This window comes from Pecten maximus, chromosome 3 (genome assembly GCF_902652985.1).
Source record: "Pecten maximus chromosome 3, xPecMax1.1, whole genome shotgun sequence".
In the NCBI taxonomy this organism is placed as follows: Eukaryota; Metazoa; Mollusca; class Bivalvia; order Pectinida; family Pectinidae; genus Pecten; species Pecten maximus.
Window position 1 is genome coordinate 15,471,981 of NC_047017.1, and position 25,008 is coordinate 15,496,988.

At 39.2% G+C, this 25,008-nt stretch overlaps 1 protein-coding gene and 2 non-coding genes across 3 annotated transcripts; 2 read left to right on the plus strand and 1 right to left on the minus strand.

Moving 5' to 3' along the window:
* Positions 1-2,771: 2,771 nt before the first annotated feature.
* On the minus strand, positions 2,772-24,947 carry LOC117323335 (adenylyltransferase and sulfurtransferase MOCS3-like). Its single transcript, XM_033878483.1, has 12 exons — positions 24,834-24,947; positions 21,004-21,136; positions 20,173-20,265; positions 19,580-19,700; positions 14,718-14,792; positions 14,022-14,139; positions 13,598-13,706; positions 13,034-13,096; positions 12,556-12,719; positions 11,183-11,230; positions 10,057-10,156; positions 2,772-3,425 (listed from the first exon to the last, which is right to left on the minus strand). Exons 1-12 carry the CDS (start codon positions 24,918-24,920, stop codon positions 3,190-3,192), a joined length of 1,347 nt encoding a protein of 448 aa, XP_033734374.1. The 5' UTR covers positions 24,921-24,947; the 3' UTR covers positions 2,772-3,189.
* Trnas-aga lies at positions 23,324-23,395 on the plus strand. The gene has a single exon. It is a non-coding gene; the product is annotated as a tRNA-Ser (tRNA).
* Positions 23,552-23,623, plus strand: Trnas-aga. Its single transcript has one exon. It is a non-coding gene; the product is annotated as a tRNA-Ser (tRNA).
* Positions 24,948-25,008: the final 61 nt, after the last annotated feature.

Sequence of the window (25,008 nt, forward strand, 5' to 3'; positions counted from 1 at the left end):
ATCCTGCATTAGTTTGGTCTCTTATTCCGCTATGTCTGCAGAGTATAATGGCAGAGTAAGTTCTATGCAAATTTCAAAAACACTCAAATTTCAGTATTCCCCCTCCCTAGGCCCCCTGAAGCTGTAAAACACCCTATAAATATTGAGACATAAATGGAGAAGCAATAATTAATACAAAATAATTTGCATTCTGATAAAAAACATTTATAACATAACAGATGTACCATTAGTTTGGTTAAAATTGTACTTGACAAATGGACTTAATGTAAAAAAATAATTATTCATTTTCCCTAATCTAAGGTTTCTCATTTATATGCTAAAAACCGAGTCAATTACATGAGTACGTATGGTTTAAATAAGATGTTTATCAGCAACAAATTTGATTCATTCAGAATGGAAGATCAATTTTTCTTGTAATGGAAGGAGATCAATTTTCCTATCTTGTCAGGTAGGCACAAGTTATTTTAGGATCAGTGTTATATTCTTAGTGGAACATTAAAAAGTCTTATTGAACGTTGTATTGACAGATTAATGAGGTCCAAAAAGCAGCCAGAAGATTTAAGTTGAAGAAAACTTCATGACCTTTTATGGGTCAGGTACATTCATTAGGATAAATATGATGTTATTATATAACACTTTCTCAAATACACAGTACATATTCTTATGTTCATGTATATAACTTATTGGATCTAGATGGGGGTATGGGTCCATGTTAATATGTTGAGTAACCATGATGTAGGTGAACCTAAATACACCTGGACATTTAAGTATGGCATTTGGGATTGATCTGCCACTCCGTACCATGTATGGAAGTCAGTATGTTCCTTCAATTAAATTAGGCTGTCTGGTTCCAAAAACGACTTCAAGCAATATAGCATTTAACTTCAATGTGGAGCCCACTCTTTTGCCTTGACCTGCAGAGGGGAAATGGACAATTATACAAATGTACAAAAATTCTCCATTTTCCAAAAATAGACCCTGCACCTCTGCCCCATCATTTATACAAAATTGAGTCCCCTTCAATCAAGAATGTTTTAGAACAAATTAGCTAAAAATACCTTTATCCAAAGAAAAAAAATATATTTAAGAAGGCTTTTTATGTCCCATATTGGGATCTGCCCCTCTTACTCCAAGGTTTGTTTGTTTGCTGGGGTTGTCGCCCGATGAAGAGGCAGGGTCATGTTGAGACAGTGTCTCCAGGTAGTAGTAGTTGGTGACTACCTCACTGAACATATGGGAGGCTTGTCGCATGCCATTCATAGCAATTAGGGTAAAAAGTCTTGCCCAAGGACACAACCACAACAGCACAGACCAGCCTGTTTTTCAGCTTCCCCAGAAACACAATCTGACAACGTAGGGAGCAATGATCGAACCACACACCATGGATACTTCACCTTGGGTTACGTGGCCAGCACTCTAACCAACTGAGCTATTGCAGTCCCCTACCACCAAGGGGTAGGAGCCAAGACTTATGGTTTATGCAAAATTGGGTCCCATTCACCCAATGATGCTTTATACCAAATTTTGGCAAAATACCTTTATCCCAACAGATGGAGGAGTATTATGCTAATTTCCCCTCAATAACTTTGGCTCTATGGGGACCAGAAACACCATTTAAACAAAATTTCTTACTGTTTCCACAAGGATGCTTCTGACCAAATTTGGCCAAAATTTACTCAAGTCATTCAAGACTAGTAGTGATTTTTAGAAAGAAAGGGCTCACAGGGCCTGTATTACTCACCTGGTTAGCTTTGACCATTCGTTAATAACTTTATTTGTTGATGTCGAACAATGCTATATATATGGTTATGGCATCAGGATCTGAACTGCTTTAAAGACATAACCCAGGAACAAAGTCCAGAATACCAAGGGATGTGAAAAGTATTGTTTTTACATTATGTGTTTAAAGAAACTAAGGTTATGGGTGTGGATCTCAATAATTTCAAATATATAACCAAGAAACTTGCCGCAGTCCCTTGGGGTGGGGAAAGACACCAAGGCTTATTTTTACATCTGGATTGTGTTTATCACTTGATGCCTAACAATGCTATACATGTATATGGTTAAGGGGTGGGGATCTCAATGGTTTCAAAAATACAAGTAGCAATTAAAAAGACCTATTGGGCTCAACCCCTCTGGCCCCATGGGTGTCAGAGTCACCATTTATGCAAAGTCTGTTCCACTTCCCCTAAGAATGTTTCTGACCAAATTTGGTTTAAATCCATTCATAACTTTATGACCAGTAGCGATTTAAAAGACTAACCTCTATTTCCCATATTGGGCCCTGCTCCTCTGGCCCCTGGGGGATCAGAATCAACATTTATACAAACTCTGTTCCCCTTCCCCAAGGATGTTCCTGACAAAATTTGGTTCAAATACATTAGTAGATTTATGACTACTAGTAGTAGGAATTTAATGAACTAAGCTCTATTTTTCCACTATTGGACCCAGCCCCTCCGGCCCCTTTAGTGTCAGAATCAACATTTATACAAACTCTGTGTCTGTTCCTCCAAGGATGTTCCTGACCAAATTTGGTTAAAATTAGTTACACAGTTTAAGACTAGTGGTGATTTAAAGAAAATGTTGACGGATGGACGGACAACGGAGGCCGCACCCTGGCATAAGCTCACGGGACCTTCGCTTCAGGTGAGCTAAAAAAGGATGACGAATGGCAGACTTGCATCATGGCATAATCTCACCAGTCTTTCAGACCAGGTGTCATAGCTAATGATAACAAGCCATCATTTCAATGAAAAACAATTAACCACACATGGAATTCTTTAACTATTTAATTGTCTCTTGAATTATGTATATAAATAAGCATATCAAAACAAAAGAAAAAAGACAGATGAAATACTATTACATCGATAACTTCTGATACTCTAATGACTGGAATATATCCTTCACTTGAGAACCTGCTCATATAATGTCCTAGCTATTGAAATCATATATACCAGGTATCTAGTTTCCATGGTAGTGGGTATAGTCAGTGTGTTGAGCATAAATATATTTCTTTCCAGGCTCCAGCAGTAAAGATTTTCTTTAAATATGGGTCAGGTGTCACTTGTTTCAGTATATTTTCCAGTAATACAATTTTTGATTCTCACTTATGTCTGTGCTGAATGCAGTTACCAGTGTAAGAAATCTTATCAAGCAAAGTCAAAATGAATTTATGATGCTTGATGAAGGTCAGTACACAGGGAAGTTTGTGTCTATATGTTTAGCCCAGGCATGCAGGCCACCGCGAATGTCTTTAATATCAACCTCAGAGTCTTTAAAACATCTTAAAAGTTTTTCCACTGCGATTTGTGAGTCATTACCACGACGACACACCACAATAACTGCAGGTTTTTCCTCTGATGTAGAAAGCTGGCTCTGTATCCTGGCTATACTCTCTTCCTGTCCAATCCTGTTTATAGGTATATCTGAGGTCAGAATTAAGGATAATTAAGGTTCTGACAAAGGTTAATTATAACAGCATTGTATTTAATATACATATATATTACAAACAAATTACATACAACTGGATGTAACAGAGATTGATCAGTGGTTTATCTGGGTAACACTGTTTTTAATGGGTACCCAATGTGATTCTGTTTGTTTGTTTGTCTTAATGCCCCATGAACTGCCAGGTTGATTTTAACACCAAATCTCCTTGTAGTAGTTGGTGGCTACCTCAATGAACTATCCAGTGTAATTGAGATAAAGTGTCTTGTCTCCTTACTATGATAACATGACTTCATGTGGCCCTAGGTAATCAATAGCACTGGCCGAGTACCTTATAACCACCTCAAGTGAGTAGTGATAATTCCTTGATATCATCAGAATCTACACTGTCCCAAGGTAGCCCTGGTGACCTCTGAGTACTGAGGTTATTAACCTTTAGTAAAATAATGGATCAGAGGTAAATAAATGTGTATAACTACTAGTGACTCGTTTCTTATGTACCACCTGCTAATGAACTTCTATCCGATTTGGTGTAACCAATGCTAAAATTTACTTGTTTACCAAATCAGGCTCTACAAATACATGTAAATAAAAGTACCACCCACACACAACACAAAAATACTGCTAACACTTCCCACACTGAACACAACTACCACCCACACACAACAAACACAACTGCTGGTGACACTGCCCAAACTCCATACAACTACCACCCACACACAACAAACACAACTGCTGGTGACACTGCCCAAACTCCATACAACTACCACCCACACACAAATATTGTGACACTGCCAACCTTGCTGTCTCCTCAGCTCTGGATTCTTTCTTATTGATTTTTCTTGGAAATCAAGTTCACATCAAGCAGCATAAAACCCAAGGGTAATTAGATGTGGAAGTTGTCGTTTGTTCTTTGGGTGAAATGCTACATTATCTGTGATGTTCCTGTGTACAAACCTGACTTTTATGTAGATAAGTGCATGTCAATCGTTTGTGAACTCTCTACGGAGTTAATCGTCACATTACCATCAATTTGTAATAACAAGATCACTTAGAACTACCAATCATGACAAATGTGTTTTCTCAACACAGAAAATCAATACCTGGCTGTAACTGTGCATATACGAAAACCGATAAAAGTAAAAATAAATTGGTAGTTTGTAATGAATGGCAATCAGTTGTGCTTTAGATTCTAATTCAGGAGAATTCCAGAGAACGTGTTGGAAGAGCTATATAACAAGAGGCCCATGTGTCCTGTCACCAGGGTTCTGATATACTGATAGCTTTGTTTTTGTTGTGACTTTACATAGAAACTGCTGGTGTCATATAAACACAGCAAAATCTAATACATGTTAAGCAAACATAGTAAAGTCATATCATTACTCAACAGCTGCAATCTATAAAATAAATAAATAAAAATAGTCTTATCTAATATCTAGAATACATTTACCTTATATGGGTATGTTAGTCTGAAGAAGAATTCTTAGCCAATTTGACTGAGTTTGAAATCTGATTCAAGATCATATTTGGACCATATGGCCTCGGCCTGTAGGGGTGATTGAGGATTAAACTGTCAAAACCATGATCTCATGCACATGATTCCATACTAGCTTGAATTATTTCCATTGAAAATCAACAAAATTATGATCAAAAGAGTTATGAACTCATACTAGAATTCCACAGCAGCGTGCAGTCTGCGTCCACTTAATTGAAATGGGTGTCATTTTGAAAATGTCATGGTCATCATCTGAAAAGCATAATGCTTTCTGTTGCCAGTTGGTTGGTTGGAGTTTAACATCCACACACCTTCTGAGGTCATGTATGGAATATGATTGCACAATACTATTGTGTGTCACATAGTTTCAGCAATAGACGAAATTTGACAAAGGAACTATAATCCTTCATTCGTGAAAAAGCCATGTATGAAGTTACATAACTGATGTGACAAGTGGTAGCAAAAATAAAGTTAATAAAAATAATTTCCTATGTTGAGCAAAGGGTTATAACTCTAGAATAACAAGGGCCCAATGGGCCCAAATCGCTCACCTGCAATGCAGTGATCTTTTCATATATGGATCCTGCAGTTATTTGAAAGCATGCTACAGGACCAATATAATGTCTCTCTGCACTTTGGCTTTTCACTAAAAGTCATTTAAAGATTTAAGCATACTTGATCGACGTGACCTTGAATGAAGGTCAAGGTCATTCATTTGAACAAACTTGGTAGCCCTTCACCCCAGCATGCTACAGACCCAATATCAACTCCCTGGGACTCTTGGTTATTGAGAAGAAGTTGTTTAAAGATTTTAGCCTTTTTGACCCCTGTGACCTTGAATGAAGGTCAAGGTCATTCATTTGAACAAACTTGGTAGCCCTTTACCCCAGCATGCTACAGACCCAATATCAACTCTCTGGGACTCTTGGTTATTGAGAAGAAGTCGTTTAAAGATTTTAGCCTTTTTGACTCCTGTGACCTTGAATGAACGTCAAGGTCATTCATTTGAACAAACTTGGTAGCCCTTCACCCCAGCATGCTACAGGCCAAATATTAGGTCTCTGGGACTCTTGGTTATTGAGAAGAAGTCGTTTAAAGATTTTAGCCTTTTTGACTCCTGTGACCTTGAATGAAAGTCAAGGTCATTCATTTGAACAAACTAGGTAGCTCTTTACCCCAGCATGCTACAGGCCAAATATTAGGTCTCTGGGACTGTTGGTTATCGAGAAGAAGTCGTTTAAAGATTTTAGCCTTTTTGGCCCCTGTGACCTTGAATGAAGGTCAAGGCCATTCATTTGAACAAACTAGGTATCCCTTCATCCCAGCATGCTACAGACCCAATATCAACTCCCTGGGACTGTTGGTTATTGAGAAGAAGCTGTTTGAAGATTTTAGCCTTTTTGACCCCTGTGACCTTGAATGAAGGTCAAGGTCATTCATTTGAACAAACTTGGTAGCCCTTCACCCCAGCATGCTACAGGCCAAATATTAGGTCTCTGGGACTCTTGGTTATTGAGAAGAAGTCGTTTAAAGATTTTAGCCTTTTTGACTCCTGTGACCTTGAATGAAATCAAGGTCATTCATTTGAACAAACTTGGTAGCCCTTCACCCCAGCATGCTACAGACCCAATATCAACTCCCTGGGACTCTTGGTTATTGAGAAGAAGTTGTTTAAAGATTTTAGCCTTTTTGACCCCTGTGACCTTGAATGAAGGTCAAGGTCATTCATTTGAACAAAATTGGTAGCCCTTTACCGCAGCATGCTACAGACCCAATATCAACTCCCTGAGACTCTTGGTTATTGAGAAGAAGTCGTTTAAAGATTTTAGCCTTTTTGACTCCTGTGACCTTGAATGAAAGTCAAGGTCATTCATTTGAACAAACTTGGGAGCCCTTCACCCCAGCATGCTACAGGCCAAATATTAGGCCTCTGGGACTCTTGGTTATTGAGAAGAAGTCGTTTAAAGATTTTAGCCTTTTTGACTCCTGTGACCTTGAATGAAAGTCAAGGTCATTCATTTGAACAAACTTGGTAGCCCTTCACCCCAGCATGCTACAGACCCAATATCAACTCCCTGGGACTCTTGGTTATTGAGAAGAAGTTGTTTTAAGATTTTAGCCTTTTTGACCCCTGTGACCTTGAATGAAGGTCAAGGTCATTCATTAGAACAAACTTGGTAGCCCTTTACCGCAGCATGCTACAGACCCAATATCAACTCCCTGAGACTCTTGGTTATTGAGAAGAAGTCGTTTAAAGATTTTAGCCTTTTTGACTCCTGTGACCTTGAATGAAAGTCAAGGTCATTCATTTGAACAAACTTGGGAGCCCTTCACCCCAGCATGCTACAGGCCAAATATTAGGCCTCTGGGACTCTTGGTTATTGAGAAGAAGTCGTTTAAAGATTTTAGCCTTTTTGACTCCTGTGACCTTGAATGACGGTCAAGGTCATTCATTTGAACAAACTTGGTAGCCCTTCACCCCAGCATGCTACAGACCCAATATCAACTCCCTGGGACTCTTGGTTATTGAGAAGAAGTCGTTTAAAGATTTTAGCCTTTTTGACCCCTGTGACCTTGAATGAAAGTCAAGGTCATTCATTTGAACAAACTTGGTAGCCCTTCACCCGAGCATGCTACAGACCCAATATCAACTCCCTGGGACTCTTGGTTATTGAGAAGAAGTCGTTTAAAGATTTTAGCCTTTTTGACTCCTGTGACCTTGAATGAAAGTCAAGGTCATTCATTTGAACAAACTTGGTAGCCCTTCACCCCAGCATGCTACAGACCCAATATCAAGTCCCTGGGACTCTTGGTTATTGAGAAGAAGTCGTTTAAAGATTTTAGCCTTTTTGACTCCTGTGACCTTGAATGAAGGTCAAGGTCATTCATTTGAACAAACTTGGTAGCCCTTCACCCCAGTATGCTACAGACCCAATATCAAGTCCCTGGGTCTTTTGGCTATTTAGAAGAAGTCGTCTAATTTTTTTTTAGCCTTTTTGACTCCTGTGACCTTGAATGAAAGTCAAGGTCATTCATTTGAACAAACTTGGTAGCCCTTTACCCCAGCATGCTACAGACCCAATATCAACTCCCTGGGACTGTTGGTTGTTGAGAAGAAGTCGTTTGAAGATTTTAGCCTTTTTGACTCCTGTGACCTTGAATGAAGGTCAAGGTCATTCATTTGAACAAACTTGGTAGCCCTTCACCCCAGCATGCTACAGGCCCAATATTAGGTCTCTAGGCCTTTTGGTTATTGAGAAGAAGTTGCTTGAATGGAAAGTTGACGCCGGACGGACGGCCGGACGGACGACGGACGGACGACGGACGCCGCGCCACGGCATAAGCTCACTTGCCCTTCGGGCAGGTGAGCTAAAAAACAATATTGACACAGGATGTCTTAATTTGAACTTTTAATCTATTATGATTAAGCCACTACAAACTTAGATATTGATATGGCAAGCACGTGGCAAATGGTAGAAGGAAAACAGTTAATTATGCATATTTCCAATGTGCAAAGGACCAAAACTCAAGCTAAAATTGAAAATTTTGACCCTGGTTCAAACTCAATCTGTAATCTAATATGATACCCAGTTACAAATTGATGTAGCAAGCGGTAAGGAAAACTGAAGTGTGATGGATAATGCTGACAACACTGACAATGATTGGGATGCCACATGATGACAGACAATGTGATCCCTAAGTGACTTCCAAGCATTGCAGGCGACACAATAAACTAACAATTATAGTAAATCGCAACCCTCCCCAGAAGTAGTAGGGAAGGGGGGGGGGAGAGGGGATGCGAGGTCTGGAAACACTGAAATTCACAATTTGATAAAGCAACTTAGGACCATTCAACCTATATAAAGAGTATTTGATCCAGGTAATCTGGGTCTGAAGAAGAAAGTTACTTTTTCCATCAGTTTGACCATTTTTGGCTCTTCCCCTCAGAAGCTTGGTGGGTAAAGGAGTATTTATTTGATACTGAATAATACATTCTATTTGATATGGATACACATGTGTTTTATTTAACAAGGAATACACATGTGGGATTTTATTTGACTCTGGATATACATGTTGTATTTTATTGGACACTGGATACACATGTTGTATTTTATTGGACACTGGATATACATGTTGTATTTTATTGGACACTGGATACATATGCTGTATTTTATTGGACACTGGATGGATACACATGTTGTATTTTATTGGACACTGGATACACATGCTGTATTTTATTGGACACTGGATATACATGTTGTATTTTATTGGACACTGGATACACATGCTGTATTTTATTTGACACTGGATACACATGCTGTATTTTATTGGACACTGGATGGATACACATGTTGTATTTTATTGGACACTGGATACACATGTTGTATTTTATTGGACACTGGATACACAAGTTGTATTTTATTGGACACTGGATACACATGCTGTATTTTATTGGACACTGGATACACATGTTGTATTTTATTTGACTCTGGATATACATGTTGTATTTTATTGGACACTGGATACACATGTTGTATTTTATTGGACACTGGATATACATGCTGTATTTTATTGGACACTGGATACACATGCTGTATTTTATTGGACACTGGATACACATGCTGTATTTTATTGGACACTGGATACACATGCTGTATTTTATTGGACACTGGATACACATGTTGTATTTCATTGGACACTGGATACACAAGTTGTATTTCATATGACACTAGACACAAACGAGTTATTTTATTCGACACTTGATTCACTCATTGTACTTTATTTGAAATGTGATACACTTGTTGGATTATACACATGTTGTATACAGAATACACACAGTATTTTATTTGACATGGGACACACCTGTTGGATTACATCCATGTTGTGTATGGAATACACATGTTGTATTTTATTTAACACTGGAAACACATGTATTTTATTTGACACTTGTTGGATTATACACATGTTGTAAACAGAATACACATGTATTTTATTTTACACCTGTTCGATTATACACATGTTGTAAACAGAATACACACTGTATTTTATTTGACATGGATACACATTCTGGAAAAACAAGAAAATTGAGAAATACATGTAATTATAAAGGATACTGATTGGTTGATGAGGCAACTGACAAATGTCCATCTCTACTTCTGTCCTGACATCCACCAGAACATGCTCTGAACTTGTCTCTAACATCTTCTTGTACTCCTGTCAATTAGAAACCAATGACATCACTCGATATCAAAAGTAGTCAAGGCAAACTTAACAGTAAATCTAACTAGATTCTAGTCACTGTTCATGGCAAACTTAACAGTAAAACTAACTAGATTCTAGACACTGTTCATGGCAAACTTAACAGTAAATCTAACTAGATTCTAGACACTGTTCATGGCAAACTTAACAGTAAAACTAACTAGATTCTAGGCACTGTTCATGGCAAACTTAACAGTAAAACTAACTAGATTCTAGACACTGTTCATGGCAAACTTAACAGTAAAACTAACTAGATTCTAGACACTGTTCATGGCAAACTTAACAGTAAATCTAACTAGATTCTAGACACTGTTCATGGCAAACTTAACAGTAAATCTAACTAGATTCTAGACACTGTTCATGGCAAACTTAACAGTAAATCTAACTAGATTCTAGACACTGTTCATGGCAAACTTAACAGTAAATCTAACTAGATTCTAGACACTGTTCATGGCAAACTTAACAGTAAAACTAACTAGATTCTAGACACTGTTCATGGCAAACTTAACAGTGGATCTAACTAGATTCTAGACACTGTTCATAATAAATTAAACAGTAACTCAAACTAGATTCTACTCACTGTTTATGGTAAATTAAACAGTAACTCAAACTAGATTACAGTCACTGTTCATGGCAAATTAAACAGTAACTCAAACTAGATTACAGTCACTGTAATTTAACAGTAAATCAAACTAGATTACAGTCACTGTAATTTAACAGTAAATCAAACTAGATTAAAGTCACTGTTCATAGCCTATGATAGGTTTCAGTTAGATATATGATTTTTATTGAATTAATTCTTCACAAAAAACTTTTAATTAACCTGCTGAATTCCTTCTAACCAACTAACAGGGGCACCTGCAAAATTGAGGGCATGATTGAGGTCATGAACAAAAATTGCAATACATGAACTTTTATATAATTATCATTTCATGCAATTAGGGTACATGCATGTAGAGGAAAACAAAACAGAAAACTTACATGTACTGTAATCCTATGTTCTGAGTCCAACACCTTCAGACACTTGTCCTGTTAAAAATAAAGAGTATATTGGGCTCCTTAACATATCTTATATCTTACCTCCTTACTCCTATGCACAACCACCATCAATATTATTATTAGAGTTGGGCAAATATATCCTACAACCTGGCATTCTTGAAAATTATGTTTTTCTGTCTTTAAAACTGAACCCCATAACCTTATTACCGGTAGGTTGCCCCTCCCAGTTCCTAAATTAAACAAGAGGCCCAGGGGCCTTAACGGTCATCTGGCTCTAAATTAAAGACCCTTATAATATTGTAGTATGCATTCTCTGTAGCAGGTTTAGTGGCACTGTTGGCCATGGCAGCCATCTTGGATTTCTGACTGACCCAATAAATAACAACACTTGGCCAGAACCATCTCAAGATCATTTCTGGTAAGTTAGAGCTGAATCCCACAGGTGGAATTTGAGAAGAAGTTTGAAATATGTGTTGTTCAGGAAAAACATGATTGCGCAATCATGTTACAAAATGGTCGCCGTGGCTACCATTTCAAAGTTTTTACGAAGCCGAAAAATAACAACACTTTGTTGGCTCCCCTTCCTTAACCTCCTCACCAATTTCCAGCTCAATCGCACCAGTGGAACTGGAGAAGAAGTTTAAAATGTGTTTTTCAAGATGGCTGCCATGACGGCCATCTTGGATTTCTGACTGACCTGATAAATAACAAAACTTGGCCAGGAACATCTCAGGATCATTTCTGGTAAGTTACAGCTGAATCCCACTGGTGGAATTTGAGAAGAAGTTTGAAATAGGTGTTGTTCAGGAAAACCATGATTGCGCAATCATTTTACAAAATGGCCACCATGGCTGCCATGTCAAAGTTTTTACGAAGCCGAAAAATAACAACACTTTATTGGCTCTCCCGCCTTAATATCCTCACCAATTTCCAGCTCAATCGCACCAGTTGAACTGGAGAAGAAGTTTAAAATGTGTTTTTCAAGATGGTTGCCATGGCGGCCATCTTGGATTTCTGACCGACCTGAAAAATAACAACACTTCCTCAGGACCATCCCAGGAGCATTTCAGGCAAGTTTCAGCTCAATCCCACTGGTGGAACTTGAGAAGAAGTTTGAAATGTGAAATGTTTACGCACGGCGGACAGCGCACGACGCAAGGCGCACGGCGCACGACGACGGACGAAACATGATGACTATAGGTCATCCTGACCCTTTGGGTCAGATGACCTAATAAATCTAACGAAAATCCAAGTGATGAAATGCATTTATCTATCTATAACATGTATTGTTTATGTGCACTCTAATATATACATAACAGAGCAATAGTAATCCCGGAAGAGTTCCTTTAAATTACCTTATCATCTGCTCTGGTCCCACAAAATTGTTCATAGTCGATCAGCTGTGTTATTGAAGGATTGGTGCTACACAAAGGACATGAGGGTTGTCTCCCCCTGAGCTTGATCCTTCTGAATGTACCATCCAGGCCATCAAACATCAACATTACTTGTGAGAATGAAGCTGGCTTTTGTTAAGGCAAAGTTTTAATTCAATTTTAATTGAAATTTAGGATGAATTAATTATTTCACTAAATTACGAGACATGATATTTACAAATTACATGCAAGTAATTAACATATATTACATGTTTATAACCTGTAACTGAGGAAGATGTACAGTGAAATTCATTGACTAGATACATGTAGATTAGCACAAGACAGTGGGTATTCAAAGGTGTAAATATATATATATCTTGTAAAACCAGTTACGGTATGTAGATTATGTACCAACACTAATTTTACAATGAAGTATGACATCATGACTAAGGAAGGATACGCCCAATACCTGATGCTATTTTGAGAGCTTCCAAGGCCTGTAGACACCCAATAATTCCAGGGACTGCAATCAACAATTGTAACATTTGCTATTTCAAACATTGAAATATTGGTCTCTCTCCGATAGGTTTTATAATCAATGCTTTCTAAGTTTTTAAAATTTCCATGGAGGAAACTTTGTGCATTCAAAATTTCAAACTTCAGAAAAGTACATTTATTTTATCAAACAGTGCTTTGAAACAAGATTTTTAAAGCTTTTCTTTCTAATTGATTAAGAATTTTTGTTGTTGAAATTAAAGACATTAAAAAATAACGATAATAAAATTCTGTCATCAAAATTTTAATGGCACAATATGTATATATTTTTCAATTTGACCCAAAAATTGGGAGTTCCCTATAGGGAAAGTTAGCAATTTGACAAATACATTAAAAATAATATTGCTTACAATGCAATCAACCACAATATTTTTTTAAATTTAAACTAATGTAAGGTTAGTAGCTACATGTACATGTAATGTAGATTACAAAATGTATATGTAGCACATCGATGTGAGGAATCGCATACCAACGCCCAGGACGCCCCCATCAGAACAGTTGGTGACGGTTTCAGGGGGTGGTGGTTTTGGGTACAGACATCTGTAGCAGGGACCTCCATTATAGTTGTACACTGTAAGCTGAGAAACAGAAGACAACTCATTTACACACTATTATTAGCAAATGTCAATCTACAGTTGGATCAGAATTTATTTCTTCATGATAAAACTAAATTTATGTTTATAACTATAAATTGAACCCAAGAAATGACAGGTGATGTTTCCAAACAGTTGTCTTGGGACAGATAATGATTCAAGACAGTTGGTCCTAATAGACATGTGAGGTTCAGATGGTCCCAATAAACAGTTAGTGTTTTGAGACAGTTGGTCTCAATTTACAGATAATATTTCTTGATAAGAATTAAACCAGTAATAGATGGCAGGAATATGACTTACTTGTCCCTCAAACCTCAGGGCACTGCCAGAGACCAGTGGCTTGTTGGCTAGGATACAGGCATCATTCAGCAGATACCTGGTGGCTACATTGTCTGTGGCATCCAACACAATATCATATCTATGGCATCTTATGAAGGAAAACCTGAAATTGTTCTGGTTATCTGCCATTCATGACATGCAGTGTCTTACTATTCATTACTATTTATTACTATTCATTACTATTAATTACTATATTGTTTATATATAGTTTTTTTTTCATATATGGCATTGTTGTTTTAACCAAAGTTTAGAGCTGCAGCGAGTATACTGTTCAATACAAATTATTTCTGTGTTTTATTCATCAATTGACAGCATCATTGAAGTTTAACAATGATAAATATCGAAACCTTAATTAGGTAAATTCATTCCCCCCCCCCCCCCCCCAACCAAAAATTATAATAACACTGACCTTGACCCAGAAAACCTGGAACTCAAACTTGTTCCATATATCATGATCCTTTATCATCCCCCAATATTCCCCAAGTTTCACTGGTAGGGGACTGATAAAGTCACCACTGTTAAAATGCATAGGATTAGCATTTTAAAACTTTCCCATCTATCAATTCTAAATTGGCTATCAGGTTTAATTTCTATACATGTAATTGTAACTGGTCTGTAACACTTTTAGAATCTTACAGGGTAAAATTTAAAGGATACTGTTGTATAAGTTGTAAAGCATTGGAACTGTTCAGCTGCAGGTGGTAAGGTACACACTCAACATGGGAGTTTAAGCTGAAATGTAACATTAGAAGCAGTTATGTTCAGCTTTCAAAACAAACTGTGATATGTGTATGACTGTCGTACTGATCCCTCATTATATTGCCACCCTTGTTATACTGCTAAAATTGACACGGAACAAAAGGTGGCGGAAAAAAATCAATTTTACCCTTTTTTGCCCCGCCCCTCAAGGCCAGTCAGTGCCAATATGCATGTATTATTCAACAGACATCCCATGCTCATAATTCTAACCAAGTTTGTATTATTTCCAATAACAATTAGAACAAATAAGGCTCAAAAATGTGTTTCGCTATTTAACTATATTAAACTATACGACCTCCCCAGGGGGAAACATGAGACCTCCTGGTCTTGAATTTCACAATTTTGGTAAAGGACCTTAAGACCTTTCTATCTGTGAAGAGTGTTTGATTTTGCCATATCTTGGAGTTGAATAGAAGGATTTTGAAATTAAATTAATTTGACCCGAAAGCCCCACCCTCAGGCCCCTTGGGGCTGGCCTGGGGACCATATACACATGTAATACACTTTTAGAAATAGTCCAATGGATATATAGGAAACATTAAGAATGTGATTAATGACTGAGTACAGTTTAAATTTTTCTTCACAATCAGCACACCAAATATCATCTCTCATGTATACTGATACTGAGGAGAGGTTAAAAGGTTCTGTACTCAAACACTGGAGGTCACACAGGATATCAGGGATGGTGGTCACACAGGATATCAGGGATGTGTAAACTGATACTGAGGAGAGGTTAACAGGTTCTGTACTCAAACACTGGAGGTCACACAGGATATCAGGGATGTGTAAACTGATACTGAGGAGAGGTTAGAAGGTTCGGTACTCAAACACTGGAGGTCACACAGGATATCAGGGATGTGTAAACTGATACTGGGGAGAGGTTAAAAGGTTCGGTACTCAAACACTGGAGGTCACACAGGATATCAGGGAAGTGTAAACTGATACTGAGGAGAGGTTAGAAGGTTCTGTACTCAAACACTGGAGGTCACACAGGATATCAGGGATGGTAAACTGATACTGGGGAGAGGTTAAAAGGTTCGGTACTCAAACACTGGAGGTCACACAGGATATCAGGGATGGGTAAACTGATACTGAGGAGAGGTTAAAAGGTTCTGCACTCAAACACTGGAGGTCACACAGGATATCAGGGATGGTAAACTGATACTGAGGAGAGGTTAAAAGGTTCTGTACTTAAACACTGGAGGTCACACAGGATATCAGGGATGTGTAAACTGATACTGAGGAGAGGTTAGAAGGTTCTGTACTCAAACACTGGAGGTCACACAGGATATCAGGGATGGTAAACTGATACTGGGGAGAGGTTAAAAGGTTCGGTACTCAAACACTGGAGGTCACACAGGATATCAGGGATGTGTAAACTGATACTGAGGAGAGGTTAAAAGGTTTGGTACTCAAACACTGGAGGTCACACAGGATATCAGGGATGTGTAAACCGATACTGAGGAGAGGTTAAAAGGTTCTGTACTCAAACACTGGAGGTCACACAGGATATCAGGGATGTGTAAACTGATACTGAGGAGAGGTTAAAAGGTTCCGTACTCAAACACTGGAGGTCACACAGGATATCAGGGATGTGTAAACTGATACTGAGGAGAGGTTAAAAGGTTCGGTACTCAAACACTGGAGGTCACACAGGATATCAGGGATAGTTAAACTGATACTGAGGAGACGGTAAAAGGTTCTGTACTCAAACACTGGAGGTCACACAGGATATCAGGGATAGTTAAACTGATACTGAGGAGAGGTTAAAAGGTTCGGTACTCAAACACTGGAGGTCACACAGGATATCAGGGATGGGTAAACTGATACTGAGGAGAGGTTAAAAGGTTCGGTACTCAAACACTGGAGGTCACACAGGATATCAGGGATGGGTAAACTGATACTGAGGAGAGGTTAAAAGGTTCTGTACTCAAACAGTGGTGGTCACACAGGATATCAGGGATGGGTAAACTGATACTGAGGAGAGGGTAAAGGTTCTGTACTCAAACACTGGAGGTAACACAGGATATCAGGGATGGGTAAACTGATACTGAGGAGAGGTAAAAAGGTTCTGTACTCAAACACTGGAGGTCACACAGGATATCAGGGATGGGTAAACTGATACTAAGGAGAGGTTAAAAGGTTCTGTACTCAAACACTGGAGGTCACACAGGATATCAGGGATGTGTAAACTGATACTGAGGAGAGGTAAAAAGGTTCTGTACTCAAACACTGGAGGTCACACAGGATATCAGGGATGGGTAAACTGATACTGAGGAGAGGTTAAAAGGTTCTGTACTCAAACACTGGAGGTCACACAGGATATCAGGGATGTGTAAACTGATACTGAGGAGAGGTTAAAAGGTTCTGTACTCAAACACTGGAGGTCACACAGGATATCAGGGATGGGTAAACTGATACTGAGGAGAGGTAAAAAGGTTCGGTACTCAAACACTGGAGGTCACACAGGATATCAGGGATGGGTAAACTGATACTGAGGAGAGGTTAAAAGGTTCTGTACTCAAACACTGGAGGTCACACAGGATATCAGGGATGTGTAAACTGATACTGAGGAGAGGTTAAAAGGTTCTGTACTCAAACACTGGAGGTCACACAGGATATCAGGGATGGGTAAACTGATACTGAGGAGAGGTAAAAAGGTTCGGTACTCAAACACTGGAGGTCACACAGGATATCAGGGATAGTTAAACTGATACTGAGGAGAGGTTAAAAGGTTCGGTACTCAAACACTGGAGGTCACACAGGATATCAGGGATGGGTAAACTGATACTGAGGAGAGGTTAAAAGGTTCGGTACTCAAACACTGGAGGTCACACAGGATATCAGGGATAGTTAAACTGATACTGAGGAGAGGTTAAAAGGTTCGGTACTCAAACACTGGAGGTCACACAGGATATCAGGGATGGTAAACTGATACTGAGGAGAGGTTAAAAGGTTCTGTACTCAAACACTGGAGGTCACACAGGATATCAGGGATGGGTAAACTGATACTGAGGAGAGGTTAACAGGTTCTGCACTCAAACACTGGTGGTCACACAGGATATCAGGGATGGTAAACTGATACTGAGGAGAGGTTAAAAGGTTCTGTACTCAAACACTGGAGGTCACACAGGATATCAGGGATGGTAAACTGATACTGAGGAGAGGTTAAAAGGTTCGGTACTCAAACACTGGAGGTCACACAGGATATCAGGGATGTGTAAACTGATACTGGGGAGAGGTTAAAAGGTCCGGTACTCAAACACTGGAGGTCACACAGGATATCAGGGATGGGTAAACTGATACTGAGGAGAGGTTAAAAGGTTCTGTACTCAAACACTGGAGTTCACACAGGATATCAGGGATGGTAAACTGATACTGAGAAGAGGTTAAAAGGTTCTGTACTCAAACACTGGTGGTCACACAGGATATCAGGGATGGTAAACTGATACTGAGGAGAGGTTAAAAGGTTCTGTACTCAAACAGTGGTGGTCACACGGGATATCAGGGATGTGTAAACTGATACTGAAGAGAGGGTAAAAGGTTCTGTACTCAAACACTGGAGGTCACACAGGATATCAGGGATGGGTAAACTGATACTGAGGAGAGGTTAAAAGGTTCTGTACTCAAACAGTGGTGGTCACACGGGATATCAGGGATGGGTTAACTGATACTGAGGAGAGGGTAAAGGTTCTGTACTCAAACACTGGAGGTCACACAGGATATCAGGGATGGGTAAACTGATACTGAGGAGGGATTAAAAGGTTCTGTACTCAAACACTGGAGGTCACACGGGATATCAGGGATAGTTAAACTGATACTGAGGAGAGGTTAAAAGGTTCGGTACTCAAACACTGGAGGTCACACAGGATATCAGGGATGTGTAAACTGATACTGAGGAGAGGTTAAAAGGTTCTGTACTCAAACACTGGAGGTCACACAGGATATCAGGGATGTGTAAACTGATACTGAGGAGAGGTTAAAAGGTTCTGTACTCAAACACTGGAGGTCACACAGGATATCAGGGATGGGTAAACTGATACTGAGGAGAGGTTAAAAGGTTCGGTACTCAAACACTGGAGGTAACACAGGATATCAGGGATGTGTAAACTGATACTGGGGAGAGGTTAAAAGGTTCGGTACTCAAACACTGGTGGTCACACAGGATATCAGGGATGGTAAACTGATACTGAGGAGAGGTTAAAAGGTTCTGTACTCAAACACTGGAGGTCACACAGGATATTAGGGATGTGTAAACTGATACTGAGGAGAGGTTAAAAGGTTCTGTACTCAAACACTGGAGGTCACACAGGATATCAGGGATGGGTAAACTGATACTGAGGAGAGGTTAAAAGGTTCTGTACTCAAACACTGGAGGTCACACAGGATATCAGGGATGGTGGTCACACAGGATATCAGAGATGGGTAAACATTAATAGTGAGAATAAAGTAAGCCTTAATTTATCAAAGTAGTTGTTAGGATGTTAAAGATCGGTGAACTTCAACAACTGAGGATACAGTAAGTTTTTGGTTCCCTCTTGGTCACTTTGGATATTAAGGATAGATAAGCTTTGGTACTGAGGAGAGGTCGAACTGGTGGTTTCTCGAGATATCGGGGATTATGGGAATAAAAATCTTTAATCTATCTGAGTGATTGTCAGGGTATCAAGGGTGGGTAATTTTGGAGTACTGAGACAGTATATGTATCATGTATCAAACTGAGATGCGTTAAAGAATAAATAGGCAAAAATGTTACCCACCTTTTACAAGCATGTGCTGCAGAAGCTGACTTCGTCACACCCACTTTGGTTTCTGTGTGTAGTATCTGTCTATGGAGATTGGTTAATTCCACCTCATCATAGTCTACCAGACCTATCCTGCCTGGAAGTGCAAAATCATGAAGTTATTGAATGCAAAATGTTTTTAGGGAATTTGTATGCTTTTTCAAAATGCGTCACAAAATAAATCTTATCAATCATTTCAAAGTACAATATATTATACAAAAATGTACATACTGGTAGTAAAGACAGTTTTTCTAAAAATCATGGATAATTTTTCAACGTCCATGGTTTCGGTAGTTTAAAACTGAATCCATGTACCTTAAACCCTTATTCATATACTGAACCCTTAGAAAGAAATATCACCTAAGTTTCAAACTTGCTAAATTTTGATGTACCATTATCATATGTGATTCAGGTTCTTATTTCAGGAACAGATATAAAAAAGAATGTAGTACTACATACATTTTTTTCAAGAGTTCATATTTAGCTTTTTTTTTATTGTACATGTAGTAAGCAGTAAATATTTGTACTGCATCCATGGTTAACGTCATTCATAGTCATGTATACTGTACCTATTCCAGCTGCTGCTAAGTAGATACTGGATGGGCATCCCAATCCACCGGCACCAACAACCAACACAGACGTTGAACTGATGGACAGCTGACCTGGAAATATAATATCATTTACCAGAATATGCGATGTATTTTTGATAAATGTTTATGTTTTAGAGATCTGAAGATTGTAATTTCTCCAGAATTGTTAACATAAAGGTTTAGTTATATAGAGATCCTAGAGTGATGGTGGTCTCCACTATCATTAGGTTTTTTTTTTTTTTTCTTAGTTTTATGACCAATTCACACAGTTATTCTTTACGTTCCAGTTCTTCTTTCCTCTTTTTCACTGATTAAAACTTTTTGGATTGATTCATTCAAACAGTATTTTCAATTGTAAAATTAAAACTCATGTTGAAAGACCTAGGACCACTGGAACCTACAACATAAATCTGTTACAAGGCTAGCACCTTCAAAAGAAATTTGTGATAAACATTTACTCAAAGATCACATTAGATACAAGATGGCTGCCTGCCTCCCTTCCATATGTTATTCTTTTGGTCAGTTCATTATACATTTCTTAGCACCATGGGGAATCTGTGATCAAATTTGAGAAAAAACTTTATGAAGGTCACTGTCAAAACCTACCGGGGTAACATTAACACTTGTAATTTGGACTATTGAGAAATTTCAAACAAGAAATTTGTGAGAAATAGCTCAGACAATATTTGCATAAAGGTGAAAAGGCAAAATACTACAAGACTATAGAGATAATTTTAAGAGTAAAATGCAAAGATACCGGTAATACACATGTATATTGTAGACTTATAACTTGAATCACACATTACCAACCTTTAACACCTATTTCTGGTAAGATGAGCTGTCGACTATAACGTGATATCTCAGCATTATTCAGCTTTTCTCTTGTTCCAGAACTGCAATCACTTTGTTCACAAATATCTTTCTCTTCAATAAGTGTAGGTGTCTGAAATATAACATTTTAAAGCCCATAAGGCCCATTCATACAGTGATAAGTGATGTCACTATGTCGTCCAGTTTAGCCCCTCCCACTGGTGGTCTGGCTTTGGTGGTTTGGCTAAGTATCACTGTACAGCTTTGATAGTCAATATCTTCCTCATTTTTTGACCAACATTTAAATGTCATGTACCAAAATGCAGATTGAATAATTCCCTCGGTACCTTTCATTTTTCACTGCTATGACTATATCAACAGTTATCAGCTCAGTGCCTCACCTGTATTTTTTTCTCTATTTAACCCTACTTAACCCAAGCCTTTTAAGAACACCAGTGGCATGGCCTAATCTATTGTTCTAATAAGTGTGAGGTCAGTCTGAATGACCCTGAACTTGACAATTACATAGATATTTTTTTCAGTTTAGGTAATAATGTCAAAGTTCACATCTGTAATCAAGTGTGCATATTTATCCAACAGTCGGCACATTTGTAGCGGAACTGGACTGGGTCGATCATCGGTGACCAGGTAGCTCAGTGGTAGAGTGTCCGTCTAGAGTTCGGAGGGTCCCGGGTTCGAACCCTGGTCTGGCTGCTACATTTTCTTCTCTCCTGTTACATAATTGGTGAGCTTGCCTACCCTTGTTTAAAGCATTGGGAGTATGCTTAGCAAGGTGATATCCGAACTTGTGGTCTTCGGGGGCAAAGACTTGAAACAAGAGGCCCAGAGGGCCTGTATCGCTCACCTGGTTTCATGAGATATGAAACAAGAATGATGCTTAAGTATATTTGTCACTGGTATTGCTATGTCAATATTTATATCATAAGCATTTTATATGGGTACATGTACATTGGTTTTATTTTAATACTAAAAATGCCAAAAAGTGCATTAATCCATGAAATGAAATTGACTTTTGGCACGACCCCATAGGGATGCTACCACACAAATGTGAGTGATATCCATGCTTAGTTTCAGAGAAGAACTTGTTTAGACCAATTGACCCCTTTTGACCCTGCCCTCTACCCCTTGGGGGGGTCAGCTCCTTCCTTTATGCAATTTTGAATCCCTACCCAAACAGGATGCTATCATTCAAATCATTGCTAAGTTTCAGAGAATAAGTTGTTTAAATCAATTTAGCTAAATTGACCCCTTTTGGCCCCACCCCTCAGCCCCCTGGCGGCCCGGGTCAACCCCAACATTTTGACAATTTTGAATCTCCACCCCATAACCATGCTACCATACAAATGTGAGTAATATCCATTGCTAAGTTTCAGAGAAGACGCTGTTTAAACACATTGACCAATTTTGGCCCCGCCCCTCAGGCCCCCAGGGGGTCAGCCCCACCATTTGTACAATTTTGAATCCCCACCCCATAGGGATGCTACCAGGCAAATATGAGCGATATCCATTGCTTGGTTCCAGAGAAGAAGTCAATTATATGAATATAGCCCGATTGACCATATTTGGCCCCACCCCTCAGGCCCCTGGGGGGATCGGCCCCGTCATTTGTACAATTTCGAATTCCTACCCCAAGGTGATGCTACCAGCAAAATATGAGAGATATCCATTGCTTGGTTCCAGAGAAGAAGTCAATTATATGAATATAGCCCGATTGACCATATTTGGCCCCGCCCCTCAGGCCCCTGGGGGGTCAGCCCCAACATTTGTACAAGTTTGAATCCCCACCCCATAGTGATGCTACCAGGCAAATATGAGCGATAGCCATTGCTTGGTTTCAGAGAAGAAGTTGTTTATATCAATATAGCCGGATTGACCACATTTGGCCCCGCCCCTCAGGCCCCTTGGGGGTCAGCCCCATCATTTGTACAATTTTGAATCCCCACCCCATAGTGATGCCACCAGGAAAATATGAGCGATAGCCATTGCTTGGTTTCAGAGAAGAAGTCGTTTATATCAATAGTGCCAAATTGACCCCTTTTGGCCCCGCCCCAGAGGCCCCCAGGGGGTCAGCCCCATCATTTGTACAATTTTGAGTCCCCTACCCATAGGGATGCTTCTGACCAAATTTGTTCAAATTCTGATAAGCGGTTATGAAGAAGTCAAATAAGTCAATTGTTGACGGACGGACGGACGAATGACAGACGCCACGGTATGGCATAAGCTCACCTTGGTCCTTCGGACCAGGTGAGCTAAAAAGGAGGGAGGAATGTAGCGGAACTGGACTGGGTCGATCATCGGTGACCAGGTAGCTCAGTGGTAGAGTGTCCGTCTAGAGTTCGGAGGGTCCCGGGTTCGAACCCCGGTCTGGCTGCTACATTTTCTCCTCTCCTGTTACATAATTGGTGAGCTTGCTAAAGCATTGGGAGTATGCTTAGCAAGGTGATATCCGAACTTGTGGTCTTCGGGGGCAAAGACTTGAAAAAAGGAGGGAGGAATGTAGCGGAACTGGACTGGGTCGATCATCGGCGACCAGGTAGCTCAGTGGTAGAGTGTCCGTCTAGAGTTCGGAGGGTCCCGGGTTCGAACCCCGGTCTGGCTGCTACATTTTCTCCTCTCCTGTTACACATTTATACAATGGCTTGAGAGTGGAATAACACAGCATTTTGTGGTAGAAATATATATATCTCATCATTAGAATTCTTGTATCCTATGGCTTACTAGTATTGAATAGTATACTATTGCTTACTTAGTTGTCAAGTCTAACAATGATGCTGAAATACTACAGCAAGACTTAGACAAACTGGCGCTCTGGGAATAGACATGGAAGATGGCCTAGATCCAAGTGTAATGAGTTGTCTGTGAACAAGGGGAAAATGCATCCTCCGTGGGCATATGCTAGAGCATGTAGACCAAACAAAATACTTGGGTGTTACAATCCAATCTAATATAAAATCGGACTACCACATAAAAAATATTACTAATAAAGCAAATTCCACACTTGGCTCCCTCTGTCAAATTTTATAAAATATGGTCACATCAGCTAAAGCAACAGGCATGCAAATCATTAGTCCGTCCAACCCTAGAGTATGTCTGTCCTGTTTGGGACCCATATACCCGGGATAATATCAGTAACATCAAAACAGTATAATGTAGGACTGCTCGTTATCTACTTAACAAAAACGTCCATACTTTTCAGTACACATAAAACATCCAGTGTCACCGATATGTTGAACCATCTTAAATGTTGGTCCCTTGCCGACAGATGAAGAGACTCAATTTTTATGTATGATGTTCAAAATTGTAAACAATCAGGTAGCTATTAGCCTATTAGCAAACACACTAGACTAATACCAGCAACCAGGCAACCAAGGCATTCCCATCACCAATCCTTTCAATCACCACACTACATAGTCCGAATTTTCTGACGATCTTATCTTACTTTAAATCAGCTTGAAAGGCGATATTAACATCAGAACCCTTCGGATTACAGAACCCAGTTCAGAAAACAATCTTTAATATTTTAAATCTGCTCTTCGAATTCTGTCACCGTACTTTCATTTTGGCTTTCTCGGGATCGACTAAATCTCTTTCTCTCTCATTACATTATCTTCAACCTGTTGAAGTTGGTCACCATTATCATTTAGAAGTACATTTGTAGAAGTATTAATTAGAAATCAACTACTGTTACTGTACAGTAACGTAACTGTACCAAGTTTCGGAGCAGGCCGGTGTCTCGGTAAAACATGCACGACACACCATCATAAGTTCTAATGGTGATAATATCGGCCAACAGCTAAACCATTGGATACCTTTACAGCCAGAAGTTTCTTTAGGCTGTCTATTTCTTTATCCCTCTCTTGTAACTGCTTTCTCAAATCGGATACTTCTCTTTCCATCTTTTCGTGAATATACTTTTATTATCTTCTTGCAAGAAGAGTTCCATTGTTTACACTAGTGGATGAACACGTGGTTTTAGCAGACGAT